This window comes from Labrus mixtus, chromosome 2, assembly GCF_963584025.1.
Source record: "Labrus mixtus chromosome 2, fLabMix1.1, whole genome shotgun sequence".
Lineage (NCBI taxonomy): Eukaryota > Metazoa > Chordata > Actinopteri > Labriformes > Labridae > Labrus > Labrus mixtus.
This window is the reverse complement of record NC_083613.1, coordinates 17,100,626-17,126,756: the sequence shown is the minus strand read 5'-3', so window position 1 is coordinate 17,126,756 and position 26,131 is coordinate 17,100,626. Positions and strand designations below refer to the sequence as shown.

General features: G+C 42.0%; 3 protein-coding genes across 3 annotated transcripts in view; 2 read left to right on the top strand and 1 right to left on the bottom strand.

The window, feature by feature from the left end:
- Positions 1-23,054, top strand: part of man2b1 (mannosidase, alpha, class 2B, member 1) — a 117,038-nt gene extending 93,984 nt beyond the window's left edge. Inside the window, exon 26 of the mRNA XM_061026873.1 lies at positions 23,044-23,054. The gene's annotated coding sequence lies outside the window, so the exon portion shown is untranslated. The remainder of the gene's footprint in view (positions 1-23,043) is intronic.
- Positions 1,886-3,398, top strand: ier2b (immediate early response 2b). Its single transcript, XM_061053697.1, has one exon. It carries the CDS (start codon positions 2,066-2,068, stop codon positions 2,597-2,599), a length of 534 nt encoding a protein of 177 aa, XP_060909680.1. The 5' UTR covers positions 1,886-2,065; the 3' UTR covers positions 2,600-3,398.
- cacna1ab (calcium channel, voltage-dependent, P/Q type, alpha 1A subunit, b) overlaps positions 18,785-26,131 on the bottom strand; it is a 100,029-nt gene continuing 92,682 nt past the window's right edge. Inside the window, exon 46 of the mRNA XM_061053765.1 lies at positions 18,785-25,813. Within this exon, the coding sequence (XP_060909748.1) occupies positions 25,094-25,813 (720 nt within the window). The 3' untranslated portion in view covers positions 18,785-25,093. The remainder of the gene's footprint in view (positions 25,814-26,131) is intronic.

Here is a 26,131-nt window from a genome sequence, read left to right as displayed (position 1 = left end):
GAAGAAAAAATAGTGATGGAACAGGCTGCCATGGTTACAGCTTGCATGTTTTTACAGCATCTGACAACTCGGGGAGAGGACTGCCAATGTTGCTGATAACGAGTGTAATTTGCACTCTGAATGAGCAGCTATCCAACACTGAGTGACACTTGACGACAGCCAGAGTTAGTCATGTGGGTTTAAAGGGCTTTGTACAATTGGTGTGTCCTTTCATTATGGAATTTATCTGATTTTTGTTCATTGTGATTGTATATTTCCTATTTTTTTCATGCACTTATAACAAAGACAGCTAAGGGTTGAAACTGCCAATCACTTTGCATTCTGTGCTGTTGCTTACTTATAAAAAGAGAGAAAAATGCAATACAGCAGCAAAATACAAAAACATAAAAACCGAGGAAACGTGTTCCTGTTAATAAAAAAATAATGCCAAGAATTCTATTGTATGCTGTGATTTTTTTAATTTTATTTTTTTAAATTTGACAACTGACCAATCCTTTGTTGTCAATGTGGGAGGCCGATTTAAATTTCAGACTGATAAAAAACACTTGCTGAACGGAGAATATCCACCTTGGTTTGGCTGTCTATTATAAGATCATACTGACAGCACCCAGCCGTTTGACCCTAGTCCTGCTGCTGCTTAGTAACCTAATTCACACCGGTGACAACTCCTTATATGGTGCAGAGGTGACGTCATGGCCGCTGTGCGGGTACACAGTACAGAGCGAGGACGAGTTGAGAGAAAGAGGAAGGGGGAGGGGGGAACTGCGGCTGCGCGTTCGCGTCACGGCTTTTCCACTTTGCTCGTCCCCACTGGGCTTTACAACCGGAAAAGCCATATATGGATGCTGAGAATGCGAGTGAGTGACGTAGTGCGTATGTATCTGTGGGTGAGAGAAGAAAACTCCTGAGAAATGGTAGACACGTTTCCTTCTCCCACGTGATTTTTTCGATACCAGAATTTACCTGAATGTAAACAGTGACTGACGTCATCTCGATCTTACTTTTCCTGAGTTTGTTTCCTTTCTTAAATATTTAATACCGCACTCTAACACTTCCTTGTACATTTCACAAAAAACTTCCAACACTTCCTCTTCTATTAACACACAATGATATTAAATGATAGAGCCTAAAATAGGGTTGAATTGTTGCAGAAATGTTATGAAGGCATATAGCCATAAAGGTTGTTAGGGATCTTTGCATTTGTCGTCTTAACATAATACTTGTGTGTTTTGTATTAGGCTTCTTTTTATACATCTGTGCAACAGCTTTTTCTCCTGTACATAAAGTGTGCAAAAAAAAAAAAAAAAAACATTTATTCCCTGCTTACTTGCTTGTTAAATTCATGGATTACGTTTTTAATGATAATAGTAAGAAAGGCAACAATGCATTTAAAAGTGTGTATGCATATGTGAAAAAGTGTGTTTAAGCAAATGTAACCCATTGATCGGGAACTCGAAACCTGCAGTCTACCAGTTTTAAGGACCTAACCAAAGAAAAATGCTGAAATTTTGGAAGAGACAGAAATACTTTTTTTTACTTATGAACATGCTGTAGCCTAATTATATGCTATTATGAGCAGCGGGTGAAATAACGTGCAGCAGAAAGTCTAGGCAATATCAAAGACAAAAATGAGAAAACATATCAACCGTGAGAAAAAAGGTAGACATGTAGACGGAACACATTGTGTGTGTGTGTGTGTGTGTGTGTGTGTGCGTGTATATGCATGTGTGTGTGTGTGCGTGTGCGTGTGTGTGTGTGTATGCATGTGTGTGTGTGTGTGTGTGTATGCATGTGTGTGTGTAGCTACAGCAGGTGTGGGCGGCGCCTGTTTTTCACTTACTGGGGAATGAAGTCTACGTTACGTCAAAGGGGAAATAAAACGCCACCCTTCCACTAACGCTCTGTCATTTCTCAGAGCACAACAACTGGTGAACAGCTGAAATCCGAGCTGAGAAAGAATACAAAGTGAAAAGTAAAGTCTACCTCGGGACAGAAACAGCTTGTCTTTGGTGCCAAAAGTGCCAAAATAACCGGGTGCTATAACTATTACGCATAAAAAAAAAACATGAGTGCCATAGCCGCTATGGAAGTGAATGCCGAAGCCAGACGGATCCTGGCCGTGTCGATAAGTAAGCTGTACGCTTCCAGGACCCAGAGAGGCGGACTGAGACTCCACCGGAGCCTCCTGCTCTCCCTGGTCATGAGGTCTGCCCGGGACATCTACCACTCCTCTCGGGAGAGCGAGTGTCAATCATCGGAGGAGCGGATGGACACCAGCTCCGACCCGGAGGAGGGACAACAACAACCCGGCATGCCCGAGCCCCAGACCACACTAATCTCATCTGAGCCGGCCCAAGAGGAGCCGGACAGCGCGGATGAAGAGTGTGAAATTACAGAGGACAAAGAGAACCTGAGCCCGACGAGACAGTCCAGGAAGCGCCGGGGCAAGGCGTCGGCTGCGCCTGACTTCCTCCCGATCAAGAGGGCGAGGCTGGAGCCCGGGGAGGAGAGGTATGCGGCCCCACCGGGCTGCTGTCGCTCCGGGGCCGGGGACTCCCTGATCGCTTTGTCTCTAAATCGGGTTATACCTGCCTTCTGAACAGATGGAGGGGGGAAATAGCCTCCAATCGAACTTCACATCGGAGTGATTCTCGACTCCTCGATAACCTATGAGGGCGATGTGATCCCTTTACGCACCGAGGTGCTGACCTATTTCGGCCAGTCCCGGGACAAAGGGATTACTGGAGCCATGGTGCGACCTCTCCGGTCGGCCTGCATGGGATGTTAAAGCCCTGATAAAGAAGGAGAAGAAGTAACCGGGCCAAAGAGAGCTAAAGGTGGCCGGAAACTTTGAGGAAGAACCGGAGGGGGAACTAACTGGGTTGCTTTTTTGTTACCCTGTGATTCACCTTCAGCTAAAATGAGTCCAAACAAGTGACTGCTGCTGACTCAAAGTGTGTGTATGTGTGAATCAGCAGAGAATGGTGTGAGTCAAAAGAAGACCTCAGACACGAACACAGGCATTAAACACATACACACCGAAACTGAGGCTTCAGGGAATTTCCTGCCTTTGTATTCCGGGATATCAGACTCAAACACTGAAAGAGGAAGGACAATTGTGGCAGCCACACAAGTGCACACACATTTACAAACATTCATCTGCTGCTGTGGACTTTGAGTGATCAATACTACTGCTTGTGGACTGTCCTAAATACTGAGTTCATGGTGCCATGAAAAACAGGCTATCCATATGGCACAGTATGCTATTTTTATGTCACTTTTATGTTGTTTTATGTTTTACCTGTGAAAAATAAGATTACCTCATATTCCAAGCTGCTTTTTCACTTGTATATTGGAATTAAAGGTGTACATATTTGTAATAAACACTTTAGAAAGTGCTTTGTGGTCATGTTCTCTCTATATTGTGTTAAAACCTGTATACACACTGGTCTATTAGGCCATAGATCAAAGGGTCAATCCTTTTATAAGAGGGAGGAGGTTGGTACAAGCCAGCGCCAGTCTGGCCTGCAACGCTAATCTCAAGCTTATAACACACACATTCAAAAACACACACACACACACACACACACACACACACACACACACACACACAGGAGCAGCTTCCAGGGTCGGACCGCTTCCTGTGGATTATGACAGAATTCTGAATCACATCCTTCCTTCCCAACATGACCTGACACCAATCCAGAGAGGGTTTTAATAAAAGAGTTACGCAACACAGCTGGGGCTTCTGAATAATAGACAGCAGCAGGTGTTTATAGCCTGAGGGCCTCTTCATCATAATAGTTATCATCATCATCATCATCTGAAGCATCAGTACTGACTTCGAGCCAGATCACCTGAAGCAAAAACAACACCCTGAAACTCAACAAGCATTGATGTTGATCAGGTAGTTCTGGTTGCTCCGGTTTTCATATGACAATACAATAATGTTTACTTGTAAGATCATCATCAACCCTATTTATTCTTGTATCCTGAATATTGAATCAACTTATGAATAGTGATGACGAAGAATTTTGGGAAAATTATTATTAATGCTGAGAGTAAGATAAAGATCTGAAGAATGAAGGTGATGTCATGCCTCAAAGGTCAAATTAAATCGTTTCTGCCATGATAATAGTAGTACTGTAGATTCCGTCCTCTTAAAGGATAGTTTAAGTTTTATAAAACCTGAGTCTTATTTGTGTAGTTTCGGCAATATTTTCTGTGAAATACAATCGATTTAATCCACTATTCTGATGCATTCCTGAAAAATGAGATCTGGGCATAAAGTTAGTTAGACAGGCGGGAAAGTCAGCGTTGTTGAAACAGGCTGTGATGACTTCACTTGTGTGACATTTGAGTTTCACTCAGACGGTTTCCTGAGGTCACCTCTTAAGGTAAACAGTTTATCAGGAAGTTCAAGGAACCATGTCATGGTATCTTTTAAACAAACATTGTTCACCTGTTGGGTGTATGGGAGGCTTGGGTCGGGTGACACAAATATCGATTTGCCTAGACCCAAAGTAGACCTGAACCATTGCTCATCTTTCTTATGGGACTTTGAACTGGACTTGGCATCTATTAAGCATCAGTTTTTATGTCTGATGTTTTTTTTTCTTCTGATGGTCACATTTAAAGATGTACAGGGTGACAATCCAAACACAACACTGAGCAAAGAATCCCCATCACACCAGAATGTTCCATGACAAATCAAAGTGAGTAGCCTACACAGGGAAGAAAACATCATCATTTTCTCTCTCTGAGAAAGAGAACTCAGAAAAGGGTGCTGATGACACAGAGAATATAAAAAAATGTGATGGTAAATTATTTGATTGTAGGAATAAGTGATGTGAAGCCTGTATAGTAAGCTTTCTTCGTCAACATATTGTCTTCATGGCAGCTGACTGTCCACTGTCTGTTGATAACGTTGTTAGGATGTTCCTTGTTTTGGTCCACATGTTGTTTTCATCCATCAGAGGCTCAGCAGCTGTATTATCACACTGAGAGCAGCAAAGCCTCCTAATATCCACACAGCATATGAATGTCTGCATAAACCCCACAGATGAGGATTTGAGTTATCACAGTGACCCTGATCTGCCCGACACATCACAAGCTTAACTTGAAAATATGGGTCATATGGGCTCTTTCATTTTTAAAAAACAAATATAAATCCGTCTTTTAGCAGAAATAATTATTCAACTGGAGAGGATTCAAGGATGTTTTTATTTTTATTTTTATGGCCATTAAAACCAAGGACTTTAGTCAAGCAGTGTCTTTACAGCACAATAGTTTCAGTTTACGACGATGCCAGACAGTATAACATATATGCAAACTACCTCAGTAAAATTATTTGTGTATTAGGTGCTGGAAGAATTGATGATCGTTATAAGCTTTAATAAATTGTGAAGAAGACTCAGAAAGTGAAACCCAGGATGGGGGCGATTTCTCTGAGATATCTCAGCTTCCTTGGCCCCCTGTGAATCCTGAGATAAAAGCAGAGGAGCAGAATTGTATTTTTGTAGTAGGATGTGAGTAATGTTTTAAAGAAAATCTATTTCATATGAATCATCAATATCATTCAACATTACAGCCATTCATCCACTGGCTGGGCTCATGTTCCTATATTTTACTGCCTATTTTTCGAGATTTGAACTCCTATAGACTACGCCTGGGGGATATGACAAAGCCAGAAAAAGTGTATTCCAGTTGATCAGTTGCTAAAAAAACATTTATATATTTTTATATATATTATATATATATAATTATTATATATAGGTAGAATATGAATAATACAATTGTTGTTTTAGTAAACGAACCACATTTTCAGACAATGCAACTGATTTTTGGGACTTCTGGTAGACATCCACTTACACTTTTGAAACCATTTGATAGTGTTCATCAATATGATATGGCATAATAGCTAGCGATAATGTATAGCTAACCGTCATGTCATCTAACTCAGATATTGTACGTGTGATAGACGGTAAAAAACAGACTATGGATGGATGTGCCCTAGTGGCATCAATGGTATTGCAGTCACTGAAATAAAGTCATTAATAATCTATGAGGAGCTTCAATTACAAGAAATTTGTGTTCTACTTCGTTTTTAGTTAAATAAGGTAAGATGGTTTTCCTTTTAAACAAATATTACTAATTAAATCATTTCATTTTTTAGTAAATTAAACACCCCCCACTAAATTTGAATAATAATGTGAAATATACATTTTGTACATATTTTAAAAGATTTTAAACACAATGGTTAAACTAGTAAATATGTCCTTTGGAGCTTCTGATGCCCAACCCTCTTCTCACTCCTGCATCATGCCTCATTTGTCCCTGCCTGAACGCCCCGTGTCTTTGTCAAATCTAAATCATGATAACATTTTAGCAACAGCATTTTAGAAAACTAAAGAAACACTGTAAATACACAGCAATGGTGCTCCAAGTATTGCCTTAAAGTATGCCACATTTTAATTTGAAGGACATCAAGTGAGCCTCAGACGTGTCACATAAGTGCATCACAGGATAAGGAAAGATAACATGTCGACTACACGGCTCAGTAGAAATCATAGAGCGTCAGTGTCTTGTTTGTCTGAAAGCTGCAAATGATCCATACGCTGTTAGCAGCAGTGGTACATAATGTTCCAGTTGCTTCAATAAGAGAACAACATGTCCGTGTGCAGAAAATATCCATGTTCATATCTAACAGTAGGTTCAACAAACAGAGTGTATTAAAAATAGTTTTTACTCGCTAATGTTTTCTACATACTAAGAGGATATTGCAAAACACAGACTTGGTCTTTTGGTTCTTTTATTTTGTGTTTCAATTTATGGGTTTGTGCTCTTACTGTCAACAAAAGGTGCCATAATGGAATGAAAGGTGCAGATTTTTTGTTCTAGGGAGCTGCTGGTTTCATTTCTTTTCTTTCAGTATATCATAGCTTTACCAGAAATGAAAATAAAGCATATTTATTGTTTCTGCTGCATTACACCGTTACTGTCCTTGATCTATTAAGCATATATTTATGGGATAAGGTTTTTTAAAATAGTTTATTTTGGCTTCATTGTTAGAGCTACCATACTGATGTTAAGCATGTATTGTAATCAAGCTTGCAGTATTCTTTGAATGTTAATCAAATTGTATACCTAGGGCCGGATGGATGGTCAATAGTTTAGCTATTTGGTAACATCCAAAGTTCCCTCCTAGTCTACATCATGACCCATTAACAGCCCTTTATCTCAAATAAAAGAACCAAACACATTTTTACAATTTACCCTGAAGTTGATGGCGCTATGTAATACTTGTTAAAACATTTCACTTCAAACCACCACAAATCTGAACAGGTCCACAACGTGACTGTCCAGAGCAAAAATGTAAATCATACAAACTGTCCTGTCAAGGTTCGAGAAAAACAAAGAAAAAAGAGGAGGACCCAGATGCAGATTTAACAAAAAATATTTATTTAAACAAAAAGGCCAAAGGCAAACACACAACTTTCTAAAGTAGAAAACTAGCCACGAGGAAACCACAAGTAACACTAGAGCATGAGGAAAACTGACATCTGACACTGATGACTGACATACGGACCGTCAGGCGGACGGCCTGGAGGTCGACCAAACACAGGGAACAGTTCTGGTGGATGGCCGGGAGGCCGACCGAACAGGCAGACTAGTTCAGGGGGGAGGCCAGGAGGTTTTGTTCTAGCCTCCAACGAGGACACAGGAGTGGGCAGAGTCAGCAGGATCTCCGACGAGGACGCAGGAGTCAGCAGATCCTCTGACGACGGCACTGGAGTCGCCAGAACCTCCGACGAGGGAGCAGGAGTCGCCAGGACTTCAAACAAGAGTGCAGGAGTCGTCAGGGCCTCAGACGAGGGCACAGGAGTCAGCAGGGCCTTTGACGAGGGCGCAGGAGTGGGCAGGACCTCCAACGAGGAAACAGGAGTGGGCAGAACCTCCCACGGAGACACAGGAGTCATACGAGTGGGCAGGGCCACCCACAGAGACAGGGGAGTGGGCAGCACCCTTCCATGCAGATACGGGAGTCAGACGGCGCTCTGCCGGAACAGGGGGCAGACTGCACTCGGCCGGAATGGGGGGCAGACGGCACTCTGCTGATACAGGAACAGGGGGCAGACGGTGCTCTGCTGATACAGGAACAGGGGGCAGACGGCACTCTGCCAGAACAGGAATAGGGAGCAGACACGGCAAGGTCCAGAGGCAAGGTCCAGAAGAAAGGCCACAAGTGAGCTTGAGGATATGGACTCCGGACATCTCTGTGAGCCCCGTTGACCCTTTTTTGATCTGGACGGACCACAAAAACCTCTCGTACCTGCGTTCAGCCAAACGTCTTAACTCCCGTCAAGCCCACTGGTCCCTATTCCTCAGTAGGTTCAACTACACCCTCTCCTACCGGCCAGATTCTCTGAATGTGAAGCCGGATGCCCTCTCACGACTTCACTCATCCGACACAAGCTCTAAAGAACTGGAACCCATCATACCTGCTCCCTGCATTGTTGGAGCAGCCACTTGGGATATTGAGGCTGTTGTGAGAGAGGCTCAAAGGACCCAGCCGGACCCTGGAACAGGACCCCCCAATTGCCTTTTTATTCCCGAAGCTGCTCTGTCGCAAGTCCTCCAGTGGGGACATTCCTCTAAACTCACATGTCATCCAGGTTCTAGCAGAACACTCCTCTTCCTGCGACAACACTTCTGGTGGCCGAGCATGGCTAAGGACACCCGGGAGTTTGTGGCCGCCTGCTCTGTCTGTGCCCGGGGTAAAGCCTCACACCGTCCCCCTGCTGGCCTGCTGCACCCTTTGCCCATCCCCAGTCGTCCCTGATCTCACATTGCTGTGGACTTTGTGACCGGATTGCCTTCTTCTGATGGTAAAACGGTAATTCTTACTATTGTTGACCGTTTTTCGAAGAGTGTTCATTTTGTGCCTTTACCCAAGTTGCCCTCAGCCCTCAAGGCTGCTAATATTCTTGTTAACCATGTTTTCAAACACCATGGAATCCCAGTTGACATTGTCTCAGACCGTGGCCCCCAGTTCTCCTCCTGGAAGGCATTTTGCAACTCTCTGGGTGCAGCAGTCAGTCTCTCCTCAGGGTTTCATCCCCAGACCAATGGCCAGACAGAGAGGGCAAACCAGGACCTGGAGGCAGCCCTCCGCTGTGTCACGGCACATCACCCTGTCTCCTGGAGTTTACATCTGCCCTGGATTGAATACGCCCACAACTCCCTCACCTGCTCGGCCACAGGTATGTCACCTTTCATGGCACCTATGGCTTCCAACCCCCTTTATTCCCTACCCAGGAGGAGGAGGTGGCAGTCCCTTCTGTGCAAGAACATTTGAGGCGAATCAGAGACATATGGAGACATGTCAGGGCCGCTCTTAACCGCTCTTCGCAATGAAACCAACGTCTGGCGGATATGCATCGTTCAGCTGCTCCAGAGTATCGCCCTGGTCAGCGAGTGTGGCTCTCCTCCCGAGACCTTCCCCTTCAGATCGAGTCACGTAAGCTAGCTCCCCGTTACATTGGACCTTTTGAGATTGAGAGGATCATCAATCCTGTATCTGTCAGGTTAAAGCTCCCTGCTTCCCTGAAAATACATCCCACCTTCCATGTGTCTCTGCTTAAGCCCGTCTCTTCCCGTGATCTTAGCCCTCCGACCATTGCCCCTCCTCCCCCCACTGACAACCACCCAGGCTTCACAGTGAGTAAGATCCTGGATGTTCGGGGTAGAGGGCGGGGGTACCATTTTTTAGTGGACTGGGAGGGTTATGGCCCGGAGGAACGGTCATGGACCTCACAAAAACTCATTCTGGACCACTCCCTGATTCAGGACTTCTGTCGTGAACATCTGCACAAGCCCGGTGGGCCGCCAGGAGGCGTCCGTTGAAGGGGGGGTACTGTGGTGATTGGACATTTCTGTGTATTTTTCCTTGTGTGGTGCTTGTGTTTTTTTTCTTTCAGAGGCTGGGTGTGGCTTATTGGCTGTTGGAGCTCTCTGCAATCACTCACCTGTTAGTCATCTGTAATCACCGGCTGCAGCATTTATACCCTGGTTCAACCCTCCCAGACTGCCAGATTATTTCCGCCTACACCGTGGTAGATCGGCTTTTCAGTATCAGTAGACTTTTTTGTGCTTTGGATACCTGTCACTAATTATTCCCTTGTCGTCTTTTTTCCCCAGCGCCTCACCACCCAGCCTCTCATTCAAGCCTCACCAGCCTCACCTCAATAAATACCCCTTTTACCCACCACCCTGTTTTCCGGTCTTGCTTTTGGGTCCACTTAAAAACCTTTAAGATCTTAATTCAATAGCATATTACTACGCATATTAACACCTATAGGTGCCATCCTCTTGTGGCTACAGTAATTATGGAAGAAAAGGCAGAACTCAGGTAATCAGGTATAAAGAGCTATAAAGTCATATTGTTGTGTTTCACGCACACTTCTGAAAACTTCCATGGAATTTTTGGGGTTAAAGTGAGGTTTTCACACTGACTTTAACCAGAATATTTCCTGCCAGCCACTTAGTAAGATTTCCGTGTGTAGTTGGGATGAGTTGATGTGTGAAAGCAGGAGATAATATTCAGAGCATGCGAGCAAGTGGGTGGGGGCGATGAAGTTTATCACTCTACTGGTGAGAGGCCGGTGCACTTGTCATGCATGCAGTGACGGTGCTTCATACTCTTTTCTGCTTGCAAGTATGTTCTTTAGCACTCATGAATTGTGAATACATTCAACAACAAGTAGCAGTGAAATTTTAAAAAACCCTGTAAAGTGTTGTGCTCTGTTGCATAATCTTTGTTACATCATGTCACAAGATGGACAACTATGGGGCTCTTTGGCACAGAGGAGTAAGATATATCTATGATGCTTGTTCATCAATGGTTTTGGTCTTTTAATGCGATATTTCTGACAACAAAACCAATCTAAATCTTAACCCTTAAGAGGAGCGGTGTGAAATTAAATATCTCTAACATGACCTGCTAAACAAATATATTCCAATTCAAACAAATGCAATGTTGCTACAGCAGCTGAACAAAAAGGTGATGTGTTTTCAGTAATGGATTCCCTGGCTGATTCCTGCAGTGTGATGGCTGCACATTGAATGTGTTGTTATCCTGATTAAGATGCAGAGAGCAGAGGGCAGACAGTTACAGATGACGTACGGCTGAACAGCTCGCAGCTAAAAAAAGAACAGCGCGGGGAAACATCTTCACACAGGATGCATGTAAAGCATCGACCAGAGCTGTGATGGTGGAGGATATCACAATGTGTCCATTAAGATGGAGGGATTCTTAGATGTGCGGGGGGGGGGGGGGGGGGGGGGGGGGGGGGGGGGAATATGGTCTCAGATCATTCATCTCATGGTGTAAATCTACGTCATGACAACACTATGTGTCTTGTTTAGTTGTGTATTTTGTATTTTCAGAGTTGAGATTTATTTTTCTTGATTCAGTGTTTCTCACTCTTTCCTGCTGTTGCTTGTTTTCACTTTTTGGATTTTCCATCTAGTAAGTTTTTGTTTGCCTTTTTGTTTAAATAAAAGTCAATCAACAGTCCAACCTGAGAAGAACACAAAAAGTCTCTTCCAGAAACACAGGGAAATCCACACAAGAACACGGGTAGGGAGACATCTGACAATCTTACTTTGTAGTAAACCTGTATCTCTTTGTAGTAATGCTGTGTCTCTTATTAGTTATATAGCCTCCAACATATTGATCAAACTGGCACGTTTGTTTCTGTGAACAGGAAGTAATGCTGCAAGGCAATTTGCTGAGAAACTGTCTCATTTGTTTCTCTAGAAATGAAAAGAGGAAGTTATTATTTGCTTTATATCATGTGATTTGTGAGTGTGTGTGTGTGTGTGTGTGTGTGTGTGTGTGTGTGTGTGTGTGTGTGTGTGTGTGTGTGTATTTGTAATCACTTGATGATCACATGTCAAGAAGCTGCGAACACATGATCTAATTCATCTCATAACGCTGGCGGTGTGACTGACTGAGATGTTTGATTGCAGCAAAGGACTGGCCAATAGTGAGAATTCCTGCAATTTTCAGTGTGTGTGTGTGTGTGTGTGTGTGTGTGTGTGTGTGCGTGTGTGTGTGTGTGTGTGTGTGTGTGTTTATGTGTGTCTGTGTGTCTGTGTGTCTGGCACCAGCAGCAGAGCTGGCAGAGACAGGAAGTGATGCGTCAATTCTGGCGGGCGACAGAATGTGTAGGTGGAGTCTATTTTAAGACTCAGCTGCAAGAGGACAGAGCTCTCTGATACATCTGGCCTTGTGTGTGTGTGTGTGTGTGTGTGTGTGTACTGTTAACAATGCAGTTGTATGACAGGAAAGGATGCTTTATGTCTTTTAAATGTCCTTAAAGCCAACATATAATTGCATTTTCCCAGAAAAATCAAATTAGAACAGATTTTTTAAATTGTGTTTTTATCTTCCTTATGGCTCAGACAAAGGCCACCCAGTGTGTGTTTGAGTAGGTGGGATACAGACCGACAAACGGAGAGGAAGAGGAAGGACAGATGTGAGGAGAGGGAGGGCTGCAGGAGGAGCGGAAGGAGTAAAGAAAAAAAGGAGGAATGTCAATAAAACATGACCACATGGGGAGGGGGATGAGGAGAGAACAGCAAATTGCTGCGTGTGTGTATCATAGTCTACAGCAGTGACGTAGTGGTAGACGTAGACAGAGAAGAGAAGAGAGGAGGATTGGGGGGGGGGAGGGGGCAGTTTGAGGATGTTCAACGAGGAGGCATTTCATTCCAACAGTTTTTAAATTCTCACAGATTGTGTGTATTGAATTGAGAATAGTCTGATCTCTGGGCTGCTTCAGAGCATTTAACTCTCCGATCCGTGTGTTCTTGCCTGCTGGAAGGATTGAGTAGTTATTCATTTAAAACCACTGCGCCACCAGCGCCCCAATTCATTTGTTTTAATGCTAAACATGCTGTTATTTATCTACTCTTAGTTGTACACATATGACCATCAAGAACTGTCTCTCTAACTGTAGCCTATAGCACGGAAGAGAATTAGGCCTACTGAAAACATTTGTTTTGGTTCTGACTTTTTTTTTTAGGATTCTGACTTTAATTTCAGAATTCTGATTTCAATTCTGGCTCTGAAAAAAAGTCTGAATTCTGAGAAAAGTCAGAATTCTTAATTTAATCTCAGAATTCTAAAAAAAAAAAAAAAAGACAGAACCAAAACATTTTTGTTTCAGTGGCCCTAATCCTCTTCTGTACTGTAGTGACCCATCTTCTATATTGTAAAAAATATAATATTGCGATGGCTTCTTTTTCTGACCTCCCTCTCCTGTTCTCTTCTACTCTGGTTTTTATTTTATTGTATGCTTTTTGGTGTTTGATTGCTATGTGGTGAGTCTGATGTACATCGGGTGCATGTTTTAATGATTTGATTTTTGTATGTTTTCCATGGTTGTTGAAATAACTGTTGTTTCCTGTTTTCCAGTTTTTTTTCCCTCTAAAGCACATTGAGCTCACCTGTGAGGAAGTGTGCCTAATAAATAAACTTTCTACTGTATTGGAATACAGTAGAAAGTTTATTTATTAGGCACACTTGTTCTCAGAGTGCACCGGTGTGTCAGATGTTAAGTTCCCCCTGGTCCTCCTTTACGTGTAATGGTACTCGTATTAAATGTAGTTTCATTCTAGCGCTTGAGGCCAGGGTCCTTCAATTGATGACGTGGCTCCACACCACAGAAACCAAACAATAGCTTGCAGCTGTAGTCAGCCAGTCCCAGGCAACCAGTGCGGGTCATGTAGCTTAGCTTATCCCATGGCAGGGTGGACGGGTTACTCTCTGATGGAAGCATAGCCGTAAGTCGAAGAAGCACGGTTCCCCATCAACCACTTGATTTTGTTGATAAATTTCCCTCGCTCAGCGACACACCCGCTGAGAGAAAAACTCACATTATTGGTGACTACATAGTCAGAAATGTGAAGTCAGAGAAGTCAGCGGGCATAATTTAGTATACCTTGGGCCAGAGGGGGCGATATTGAGTCAAATTTGAAGCTTCTGGCAAATATTACACATTAATTTGACAAGACTGTAATTCATGCACTAATGACCCTAAATTATGGCAGCCGTAAATTACTCTAGGTTAATGCGGAGTTTGTATGTTTCTTCGCTTTAACGATGTCAGACTCCATAATGTCCTGAGTTCTTATAAAATGTAGTCCTTAGCGCTGATAAAATAATCGTAAGTGACTTAAACTTTTATATGGACGTTGACAATGATAGGAATAGCACAGGTTTCTTGTCATTATTGGACTCAACAGCCCATTCACTAGAGGTTAGTCTAATAATGCTATAGCTTCAATCAAGGAAGCCATTCCAGTTGCTTGACATAATTACTTTTGATTCTTTGTATCTGACCTTGGCTGTGTCACTTTGGTCTGTTTGTGTTGAAAACATTGTCATCAGTCGCTCACTTATGTAGGCTGGTATGGTTGTGGTTTTGTACAGTATGTACTGTATATCACTTTGTTCAAATCTTAACTTGTAATAAATATCAGTGAGCTACTAATATTTCATATTGACTCAGCACTTTAGTCTGTATGAATGGAAGCTGCTAAGAGCATCAGTCAAGGGTCCCTGTAGTTTCTCTAAGGCTGCTATATTCAGTGCCTCTTACCTTTTTTTTCCTCATTAGCTTTTTTTTTTGTCTTTTGTATTTTTCTGTCCTTTAATGCCTTGCTGTAAAACCAATTGCCCGTCAGGGACAAATAAAATGGAAGTTGATTTGATTGTCAAATTATTGAACAGCACAAACAGCTCTGAAACCTCATATTGACCTTGACTATTATTTTTACAAATTTACTTTGCTGAACTAAATCATTCTTTCTTCTAACCTGTCTCCTAGACCCCATTCCAACTAAGCTGATTCAGGAAGTCTTTCCCTTAGTTAGCACTTCTTTATTCACAGTCATTTGAAGTAGCTGTAATTAAACCTTTTCTTAAAAAAACACATCTTGATTCAGGCATCTTAGCTAAATAGAGTATACTGTAGACCTATAAATCAGTTTCATTTGTTGTTGTTGCTCTTAATCTCCAACAACAACATTTTTTCCTCACCACTGTTACTTTGCTTAATGGTGCCAAGTGCTTGGCTCATGATAGGTTAATGTTGGGTCGTTGTAAATAATATAACAAAGAGAAGTGTCTGGACCTACTGTATTTGTAAAGTGTCTTGAGATTGCATGTGTAATAAATTGGCACTTTACAAATAAATATTGATTGATCGATTTAAACATATTTAAAAATGTAATAATTATGATCTTCTTGTATTTGTTTAATCCAGTGTGTTACTGTTTCTGTGTGTCAATGGGTGCAAATAATAAGCAGACAGGAAAACAGGTAGAATGCATTCCTCTGGTTTATTCTGGTTCTTTAGGAAGAGTTCTGTTTGAAATTACAAAATGCACTGGTAGAAACTGCAGAGAAAGATAGAGAAAGAAACAGAGTGGGAGAAAGAGATGGTCCGGGAAGGAGAGAGGGAGAGAGAAAGAAGGGATTTCATAGCTGGAATAAACGGGAATAACATCACCAGATTCAGTTTCAGGCATCTCTTTACTCTCAAAGGGATTGTTTTTCATCAAGGAAAAAGTTTTGTATTCCTTCTCCCCCTTTTTTTAAATATTTTTTCTTCCTTTTGTAATGTTAGTTAAAGTGTTATCTATCCTTGTCCCCCCACAGTTTACCCCCTGTGAAATAACTGGCAAATATAACAAACAAACATTCTTTGATTCATCACCAAAGTCATTTCCATTTTTTTATCAGGATGATTTTTTTTAAAAGTTTTTATTATATTTTTTTGGTCAAGTTTTTTGGCATTTTTTGTTTTTAAAAATAGAAGAAAAAAAAGAAACACATTGCTCTTAAAAACATCTATCTATATATATTTTTTACATAGCCTATATATACTTTTTTCTTTATATTTATTTTTTTTATTCCTGAAGTCGACTTGTTACCCCACATAGTGGCATGCACATTGCACATGCAAATCTGTAATTAAATACTTCTCTTTTATCTTAAATTGCCATGTATGTTTTATTTTTTTCTCCCCCCTCACTTGCTGAGTGAATCCTGTATGTTTTTCTACTGTGGCACTGGTTCGGTTTCTACTGGGTCGAGTTTATGATGATTTGCTTGGTGATGGAATGGATGGCTGGTAGTTGCTTCAGCGGTAATCCCAAATGCATTTCTTCACCGACAACAATGTGATGCCTCGTGTGGGGATCTTATGAAATATTTAACCCCTTGCTGACGTTTTAGAGAAAATGTGGCTTTAGCAAAACCCAACCCAGTCCAATCACAGGCAACATTAATGAATCAATTGATTTCACTGTGAAAGAAAAAAAAAGTATTTAGGATCAGATAAATGTAAAATCAGTGCTACAAAGGGTTACAAAAAAAGACAATCGAAATCGTACTTATTTCCTGATTTTGTTTCACATTGAGTTGTTTTGACGTGAGTTCACCAGAAAGACATAAGGACAAAACTTCTGAGAGCAACTTGTTTCTACTGGGTTGACGGTGATGAAATATAACCCAGAGTGTTGAGTCAAGGAGTAAGAAATAATTGCAGTGACTGATGGAAACGGAGAGAGGGGCCTTGAGGTTTGCTGTGGCGACACCAGGAGACAATCACCTTTGTCTCTAAGGAATCAGTTTTACTTTAAGTCAGCACAGAGAAGTAATGAGCACAACAAGTATCAGGGATAAAAGTTTTGATAACATGCACCAAATCTGTAGTCATGCATCCATATGAATGGCATTATCACTGAGCAAGGAGTGTTAGCTTTAAGCTAGCAGCTGTGTTTCAAAAAATTACTAAATTAGGCTATTATTTTATGGTATAATTAATTTTAATTAGTGCATATATCATATTTATCGTCTCTAAAATGTACATCAGGAGTTGTTTAAACACTCTGTATCTGCCTATCCAGCACTAGACGAACAAAGTTATCATCTAGCTACCATTTAAAGCAGCTTAGGAGCCTGATCTTAATTTCATCAGGCAAACACAAGCTCTGCTTCAAAGCAATCCTACAAGTGCTCTATGACTGCTGCATGTGTCAGTTTGCTAACAGTAAACTGGATAACCCTATCATGCCTCAGTAGCTAACAGTTAGCTGCTTAACTCTTTAACTATCATGCATCAGTGGCTAATTTTAAGCTGGAAACACTTGAACTATCATGCCTTGAAAGCAATTCATTGCAAGTTTATGCTTTAGGTTAGCTAGCTAGCTAGCACAAGTAATCAGCACTTTTTTTTAAAGATTGTTTTTCAGTGCTCTGCCTTTATTTTTAGATTGGAAAGGCATAGAGTGATAGGAAATGTGGGGAGAGAGCGTGGATGACTTGCACCTAATAGCATCTGGATTGGGGGCTGAACCCCAATCCAGCGCAACAAGGCAAACCTCGTTCCACCAACAGGGCAAAGCCAGCACCCCTTAATCAGCAGTGTTTAAGGCAATACTATATTTGTATTTCTTTTTAAAAATATTCTGAGCCCTTGCAGTTGGTAGTGCGTTTATCAAATAAGTTCATATTAGCTCACATTAGTGCTTAGCTCAGTTGATGCTTCTTCAAACAAATTCATGAAAGTGGAACTCTTTGCGATTTGGAAGTTAGAAACTAGAGGGACCAGATGTAGGCTACTTTTTGTTGGGAACAGGTGTAGACCAAAAGAGCTGAAGAGAGCATCAGCATTTGACATTATTTAAAAGCCTCTATGAATGCTCATGTTGCTCCGTGTCTGCTGAACGCATCAGAAGATAACAGCACTTTGGCCGTCAAGCATTGGTATCTAACCATTAGCAGGGTAAAACTTTAATCCATCACGTCTCAATACCTACTTGTTTCTCTATTGTTAGTTTGTAAACAGGCTTTCTTTGGTTATTTGAGAAAACTTATCATTTTAAGCAACTAAATTATAGTTAACATTTTGTGCAGTTAGCAACAGCACCTGTACGTGTCTTGAGATAACATTTGTTATAAATTGGCTCTATGCAAATGAAGAATGATTGATTGATTGATTGATTGATTGATTGATTGACTCATAAATGGCAGAAAGTGTAGATAGCAACTAGCTGCCCATGAAACAGGTAGACTATACAGTACCAACTTTGGAGACGAAAATAACAAAGTAGCATAAACAATTGACATAAATTTGTCACATGGACACAGACAGACACAAGTCCATGTCAATGTCTATTTTTTTTTGTGTCTGGTTTTTGGCAATTATTTGTGACTAGTTAACAGCCAGCAGTAGCTTTAGCCATTAGTTATTTTTAAATATAATGAATTAGGTATTTTTCCTTCTCTATTTGTACACAAGCTTTCTTTGTCTTGTGAATACATTCTGTTATTTGAGAGAGCATATTATCAGGTGGAGGAAAGACTGATTTAAGTGCAGAAATGATCAAAAATATCATCCCTAGTATTTGCTGAATTCATAAAGAACTGAATGTGCAGACAAAGACAAATCCACATCATTTCAGACTGACGTTCTCAGACAAAACACACCCACACATACTGGCATGGACTCATTAAACCTACGCTGCGTACAGAGACATGCTGTACACCTTGCATAAAGAGTGATAATGGTGAAAGCTAAATCCCACCACCTTGTGTTTATGAATGGTATTACATGAAGAATATGAGCAGAAAGAACATAATGTGACCATGCTGAAAATAAAAAATAAAACACAGCCAGAGGAGACAGAATTAATGAAGATGAACCCGTGAGTTTTTCAGAAAGTTTATGGATTATATACACAGGAATTACAGTCAAAATATACAACAGACGCAAGGAAGATAATGGGTGTGAGAAATGAGAGAATTTTCTATCCCACCCTCTAAAAAAATACCTCACCCATCCAGGCTTTTTTGAATGATCCCAGAAGGAGATAAGGAGTGAGTGAGTGAGGGAGGGAAGGGGATGAAGATGGGGATGAGGACATGAAAATCTTGATTACGTGCACTGGGACCATCTCAGAGGGAGAAATTGTTGTGTCCTGTACAGTTTAAGGCACTGCGGGTTACCTACTGTAGCTGATGGTGTCAGGACACTTGCACATACGAACACAGACGCATATAAAGAACACAGACACACACACACACACACACACACACACACAAACCAAAATGTTTATAAATGGGATTGTAAATAAATATTTAAAACAAATCCTTTTTAATGTATTGATTAAAATAATAATTTGTTGGTTCTAGGATGATGTCTTTGTCTGTTTGATTATGTGCTAAAAAACAAAACTCTTTAATTGTTTACTATCTATTTTGTGACCTTTCTCTGTATAATTTGCAATTGGTACTAACAGTAACTTCTCCCTCCATTGTAATTTATAATTTACAACTTGATATAATTGGTTATTTGTCAGGTTTGCTATTTTTCTTATTTCAAACTACAAGATGTACAATGTATATTGAGCCTTTCGGGAACTTAAATCCCCTTTTGGTAAAAAAAGAAAAGGATTTAGAATTAAGAGAAAGCCTTATTTTTAAATTATAAATGGGTGTATTCCAGCGAAGTCCAAAAACAACTGGAAATGTATGAAGTGTACAAATATTGGCTTTTATTAAAAACTATTTGGATATTTTATTAACAACATGACTAAGTGTTTAAACATAAAAAAATAATTTGCCAGATTAATCAATGGTTAAAATATTCAGCTATAGCCCTAAATATGCTCATTCAGACCTCAGAACACTTGCAAACATGTACACTGACAAACTACCAGACACACACAAACACACAACATAAGCAGTAGTGTTCTCCTGTTGCAGCCCCCCTCAAAGTGTGACCATGTGATGTGTGGATCGAGTGACAATGATGAAATGTCTTCTGAGCATGAGGATGAGCCTGAAAAGTGGTCCAGTGCCATTGTGAAATTGTGTGTTTAAATCACTACAACCTCTGCTGCTGCACTCCCTCCCACAATCCCCCTCCCCCCCCCCCCCCCCCCGTCCATCCCATAAACGAACATTCTAATTATCAAAACCTCTCTCATTGCTTTTTGACCCACCCGCCTTTCCCTCCCTCCATCCCTGCCTTGCTCTCAACTCCCTACACACACGCATGCACACATCTAGTGCTGTACAAAGGGGAGACCACGGCGTGGCTTCAGCTACATAAGCACAACTTTTGGCAGCACAACTGTACATTAAAACCCACTGTGTACTTTTTTTTTTAAAGAGAGCCCTTAATAGTGTTTTTGTCGACACATTGCCTCAAGACTGACCCACTGACACAATTTCACAGCCGACTGAGTGGATGGGTTGGTTTGTCTTGTTAATTTTTCTTTTACCCCATAACATAGAGGGAAATTCAAAGAAACCCAGATTAGTTAGAGGTTTAGACTGATGGGTAAACATACAGAAAGCAGATTTGGAGAGAAGCCATGACAGAATAAATCTTGCAACACCCCTAAACCCCATTAAAAAAACCCTGCCAAACAAATATTAAGATAAAGAAAGAATTGTATCCACTCCTACTCCCCAATGGTAGTGTTCTCGGAAAAGCGAAAAACACAACTTGATTTCACACAAGGGCATTGTTGTGCATTGTTTGGATCTGCTGTTACAATTCTGGACAAGCAAGTGGTGTTGTGGAGCCAAAATGGAGGTGGGTTTTTCCTGCCAGTCAACACACTTGACCTCGTCAAGTGCTGGTGTGTCTGCAGGCTGCTGATGGGGAAGTGGAGGGGTCAGAGTGTGTAATATGAGTTAGTGACAGGAGGGAGTCTGGGTGGGGTCAACATATTGTCTGACCCCATGCCAGGTAAAACCATACAATAACTCAATGTGTGACCTGCTTTTTTTTTTATAGCTGATTCTTTTCTACATTTGCTAACTAGCTAGCTACCTAACTCTAGTTGGACCTGAGAAGTAAGCAAACTGCTTTGCACCTCTGTAAACCTCATACTACACCTTCTGAAACGTTACCCACGACATGTCTTGGATGGACACAATATGCAAAAGCTAACACTACTTAATAACATACAGCGAGTGCTCAAACTTTGGTGGATGGAGTGCCAAACAGGCAAAACTTCAGCTGGACTGTTCACTGACAAGTGGTGCAGTCAAGGACATTCTCATTGAGAAGACCTGAAATCATCAGGTTTTTTGCTAGCTCTTTCGCATCGCTTTTTGTGAAGAATTGGTATAACAGGGGGGAAAGCCAAGAGGCCTAGCTTGTTAGCAACATCAATAGTATCAACAATTAATATTCTCTCTGACTTGGTTCTTTATTTTTGGTTAACACAACAATCTTTTTGTTTGAAAGGGATTTTGAATAATCTAAGCCCAGATTTGATAAGGAATCTTGTACATCAAGGCTAGCCTCATTGCTGTTGCCTCACAGGGCCCAGTCCTCAAATTACTGCTCGCAATATTTCTATGTTAACATGAGAGGCAGTTAGACTTGACTTTTAAGGCGTAGTTTGGTTGATCACAACAACTACAGAGTGTACATGGGGGGGGGGGGGCGATAGGCGGGAGCGGCTAGAGGCGAGGAGATTTGCGTACTGATGACTATGACTGATACAGAAGGCACTGTGGCTCTGTAGGGGTTCCTGCCTAGCCTCTCTTGAGGGGAGGGGAGGGGAGAGCAGAAGGGTTTTGGGTGTGCGCCCCTCGACTTCTGTTGAACAAATTAACAACCAACAAAACAACCCCCCTGCTTTCCAAATCTTTACTACACTATGCTTAACAGCAGGACTGGAGGGAAAACATTTCAGGACAGGACAGAAAGATGTGTGTGTGTGTGTGTGTGTAGGGGGGGGGGGGGATCAGCTGGAAGTACTTGAATGAAAAAGGTTTTGTCGTGGGTGTGATGTCATGAGACGTGTGCAAACGTGGTGCCAATCTTCACATTTTCATAAATCAGAGTGCTTCTATATTATTATTCCCTTTTACAGCGTTGCAGTTAATCCTCTGAAAGAATACTATGAGGACGCTTATGAGGTCTGCATAGTCAGAACACGTGGGCAAGGGTTCATTTTCTGGCTTGATCGACTGTGAAGAAAACAGTGCAAGGTTTCCAAGAGTATCTACTGTGTCATGAGCGGTATGCAAAATAAATAAATAAATCTTTGAAATTCTTATTATTAAAAACTTTGTTATCTATAACTAAATCTACTGTATTATACCTAGATTTATATGTAGTTTATCATCTATATTTATCTATACTTTATCTTCATGTCCTAGAGTTATTGAATATTCTATAATTGTCCCTCAGAAAAAGAAGGATGAAATAATTATTCCTCAGTGTTTCTGTCCTGTAATGCCTTTAGTGTTACTCTCTTGCAAGCTGAAATAACAGATGTCAAAGCAAATGGACAGAAAATAATTAAGATCGATGAGGAAAGAGAGGTCTGTGGATACTGAAGTGGCTGTTGGCAGAGGAGATTTCAGTTTGGCTACAACCTTGAATGATTGGATTGGTGATTTGGTGACTGTTCTCTGGTTATCCAGACCTGAGAGAGGGGGCTGGAGGGGGCCTTGGGGTCAGCATTGGCACAGACAGGCAAACAAAGGACGGACTGACAATCGGACAGATATGGCATCTCCAAGGCTACATCCAAGTTTCCTGACTAGGACTGGACTTCATGTATCTTCCAATGATGTAAGAGATAGTTATAAGCAGGGATCTCACTCCAGGTCTAGAAACCAGGATGTGGCCACGAGGCTGTCCTGTCGAGGGGGAAAGGCAGGCAGAATAATGTGTGTTGATAACTGCCCCCCAGGGGTTAAATAGGAGAACACCACCACATAATACTGACACCAACACGATACCACCAATACTGTGCTGTCAGGAATCAATCTCACTACAAAGCTACAGAACCTGACAGAGGGAAACATTGAGATTTGTTATTTTTTGGCTGCCAGTGGAAGAATTCATCCTTTGTAAAACAGGCTTGATTTAAATCTCTGCAGTATAAAACTCTTCCACTTCTCAATGTTCTGGTTTACCCTTGCCTCTGAGCCTAAATTCTTGATCTTTGGGTTGGTCTGACAAGAGTACTGACCCCATAAATCCTTGCAAGTCAAGTACCAAAGCTCCCCTGCCCTCCAACCTTCTGAATAGAGAGTGTATCTTAAGAGTTGCGTTACAACACGCAACCCTAACGATTGTTCCTATGCCACAATTGCACCAAATGTTGCAAGAAAGCATCAGGAACCCGGTAAACGTCATTGAACGGAGGGAGATCAAAATATAATGCATGTAAACAAAATGGACATAGCATACTTAAACCCCAAATAACATGACTACAAATCTACAGCAACATATCATCAATCATCATTTTCATCATCATCATTGTCATTGTCATTTTGCATTGACATTGATATCATTATTCATAAGACTATCATCATCAAAAATAATAAATCAAGTGTGGTAGAAGTCTGTCTCTCTCCTTACTCATTCTCCCTCGTGTTTCTCAAGAACAACAGGAAACTTAAATGTGGTCCTGCACTGTTCTTCGGTTTTTTTTTTTTAAACAAGTTATAGAAACTTTTGAACCGTGTTGGCAGAAAACAGACAAAATAGCCGAAAGTTAGAACTTCTTTTAGGTAAAAAGTTAACCAAAATTCCATTTGAGATGTAAGAGAGAGAGAGAGTCTGAAAGAAGAGAACTTCTTTTGTAAACCTAAATTCAAAGTTTTCTATAAAGCCCCCAGGTCCCACCCACACTGGTTAGATTTCCTCTCTAGTATGTATTTAATCAATCATGCAGGTTTCCATCAAATTTTGGACTCAAAGATCAAAAAGATCAAAGGAGGCTGAGCAAATGCAACAGAAGAACCAAGCTCCAATGTCCAAGAAGAACAAGAAGGAGAAGTAATCAATAGAAGAAATACTGAAGAAATTAGTCTTTTCCCCATCCCTCCTTTCCTCTCCTCCGCCACATTCAACCTGTGTGATGTCATTTCCTGTCAGGTCATCCCTTGTTTTGCGACGAGTGGAGAAACAGAGAAGGAAGGAGTTTGACAAAGTGCCCAACTCCCTTCTCAAGTTACCTGAGCCCACCCTGTTCATAGCGCAATCAGCAGGAAGTGAAACAACACTGTGCCCTGCCCCATTCCACTACAACCACGACCAACACCGGACAGGAAGTGATGTCACACCAGTTCCGTCAGCATTGAGTGAGTCTTTAACAGTAAACAGAGATGATAAAACTCATCAAATATCAGCCAGCGCTGTGAATGGCTGGTTTTTGCAGTATAGGCGGAGCTTCCTGGTTCTGTCCCTTGGAAAGGAAAAAGGTTAGAGATAAAGTGGTTGTTCTCCCTTTTTTTCTTTTCATAGTTTGTCATGTAAAGTTTCATTGTTGTTCTTAACTGTTCAAGTTTGATTTTCTGGAGGCATAGCTTGGCATGTATGGGTAGGGGGCTCCTGGCTTTTGTTATATTTTTCTTTAAACACATCAGTCAAACAAGCAGAGTCAAAGTAGTGGACTCCATGTTCCAGCTCATTTTTAGGCTTTTAAATTTGCAGACTTGCCAGCTACAGACAGTAAACATCTGAAAATACTAACCCACAACACAACAGTCTGGGAGAAGTGCTTTTAGGCCTCGTAAACTGTGATAATCCCTAGGCATTTACATGCTACTCCCTCGCTTTGCTGTTCCCACGCCTCTCTCTTCCTCCTCTTGCAGCCCGTCCTTGCTGGTCAAGCATTGTATTCTGCGACGTGTAGTTTTGAGACCTGGAGAGGGAGCGTCAAACTGGGCCCAGCCCGCGCCTTTTAGTTGTCTTGGATTTGTCTTTTGTCATTTTATCCGTGTGCTGCTCCGTCACTAATTTGAGTCCTACACACAAACTGCAAAATCTGCAGCACCGTCACCCCCATCCCCTTTGCCCCTCCTCTGTTTAAGAGTCTTAAGGGGGAAGTTGGAGGGTCAGAGGGGTGTTCTACCCCCCAAAAAATGTCCCCCTACTTCACTTTACTAAAGACTACATGACCAAGGCCAGAGCACCAGAGGCTGCTATTCTTCTCTTTTTCTCCTGCCCGTATCCCTTACTCCCTGTGGTTGCTAGCACCAGTCATCCTCGTCTGTCTCACTGTAAGGTTCATGCGGACCCTTGCGGGGCCCTCGGGCATGGGGAGGGCGGTGGTGCGGATGGGGAGGCACCCCAGGTGGCCCCCTACGATGTGGGGAAGGTGACGATGAACGGTAGCCATTAGGCACCCTACGTGAATGTGGGTGAGGGGGTGGAGGGGGCCCGTGGCGGGCAGTCCTAGGCGAGCGTGGGTGTGGGTGAGGATTTCCTCCATGTGAGTGAGGGTTCCCATGGGATAGGCTTTGCTCATAGGCAGGGGGCTCATGGTGCCGCTCATACTCATAGTCGCGTTCATAGAAGGGCCCATCACCCTCCATACTGTCTCCTGGCAGAGGCCCACTCCACCGGCCTCTGTGGGGGGATCTGGGCGAGCCATGGAGGGGTGACTGGTGCCTCGGAGAGCGTGGTGAACCGTGCCGGGATGAGGAACCCCCGTGGTGTGGAGAAGCCTGTCTCGACGCAGGTCTGTGGTGGTAGCCTATGTCGTGGTCTGGTGGGGAGAAGTGTCGGGGGGAGGGAGAGCGCAGTCGACCAGGCCCTGGGGGGCCATAGCTTGGTTTGCGGACGGCAGGGGAGTAGGTGACATGTGGACGGGGGACAGCAGGGGTCTGGGGAAGCTGGCGACGGCCTCTTCTCGGAGTGCTGGTCCCCGAGGTCGAAGGGACTGGGCTGCCGCTGACCGAACTACTGCCCTACAGCAAAATGTAAACAAGGAAAATCAAAATGCACCACAACGACACCAGAGACCAGAATACAGTAAAGAGGTGGTGAAGAGACAGAGACAGAAAGATAGAGAAGCGATAAACACCATTTAAAATCATTTAAAATGACAGTGATGGGGCAAAAAATTTACACCAAGAAGCCAAATGTCACATTGAAGAATAATGAAAAGAGAGAAAAACAGTGAAAAAAGGAAAAAGGATAAAAGAAAAAAAGGGAAAAAAAAGAAATCGAAATCCATAAGTTGGTGCTTAGATTTGTATGATTTTGTACTTGGTACAGTGGAACAG

Coding starts and splice junctions, on each gene's coding strand:
- ier2b (XM_061053697.1), top strand. CDS start 2,066: ATGAGTGCCATAGCCGCTATGGAAGTGAATGCCGAAGCCAGACGGATC.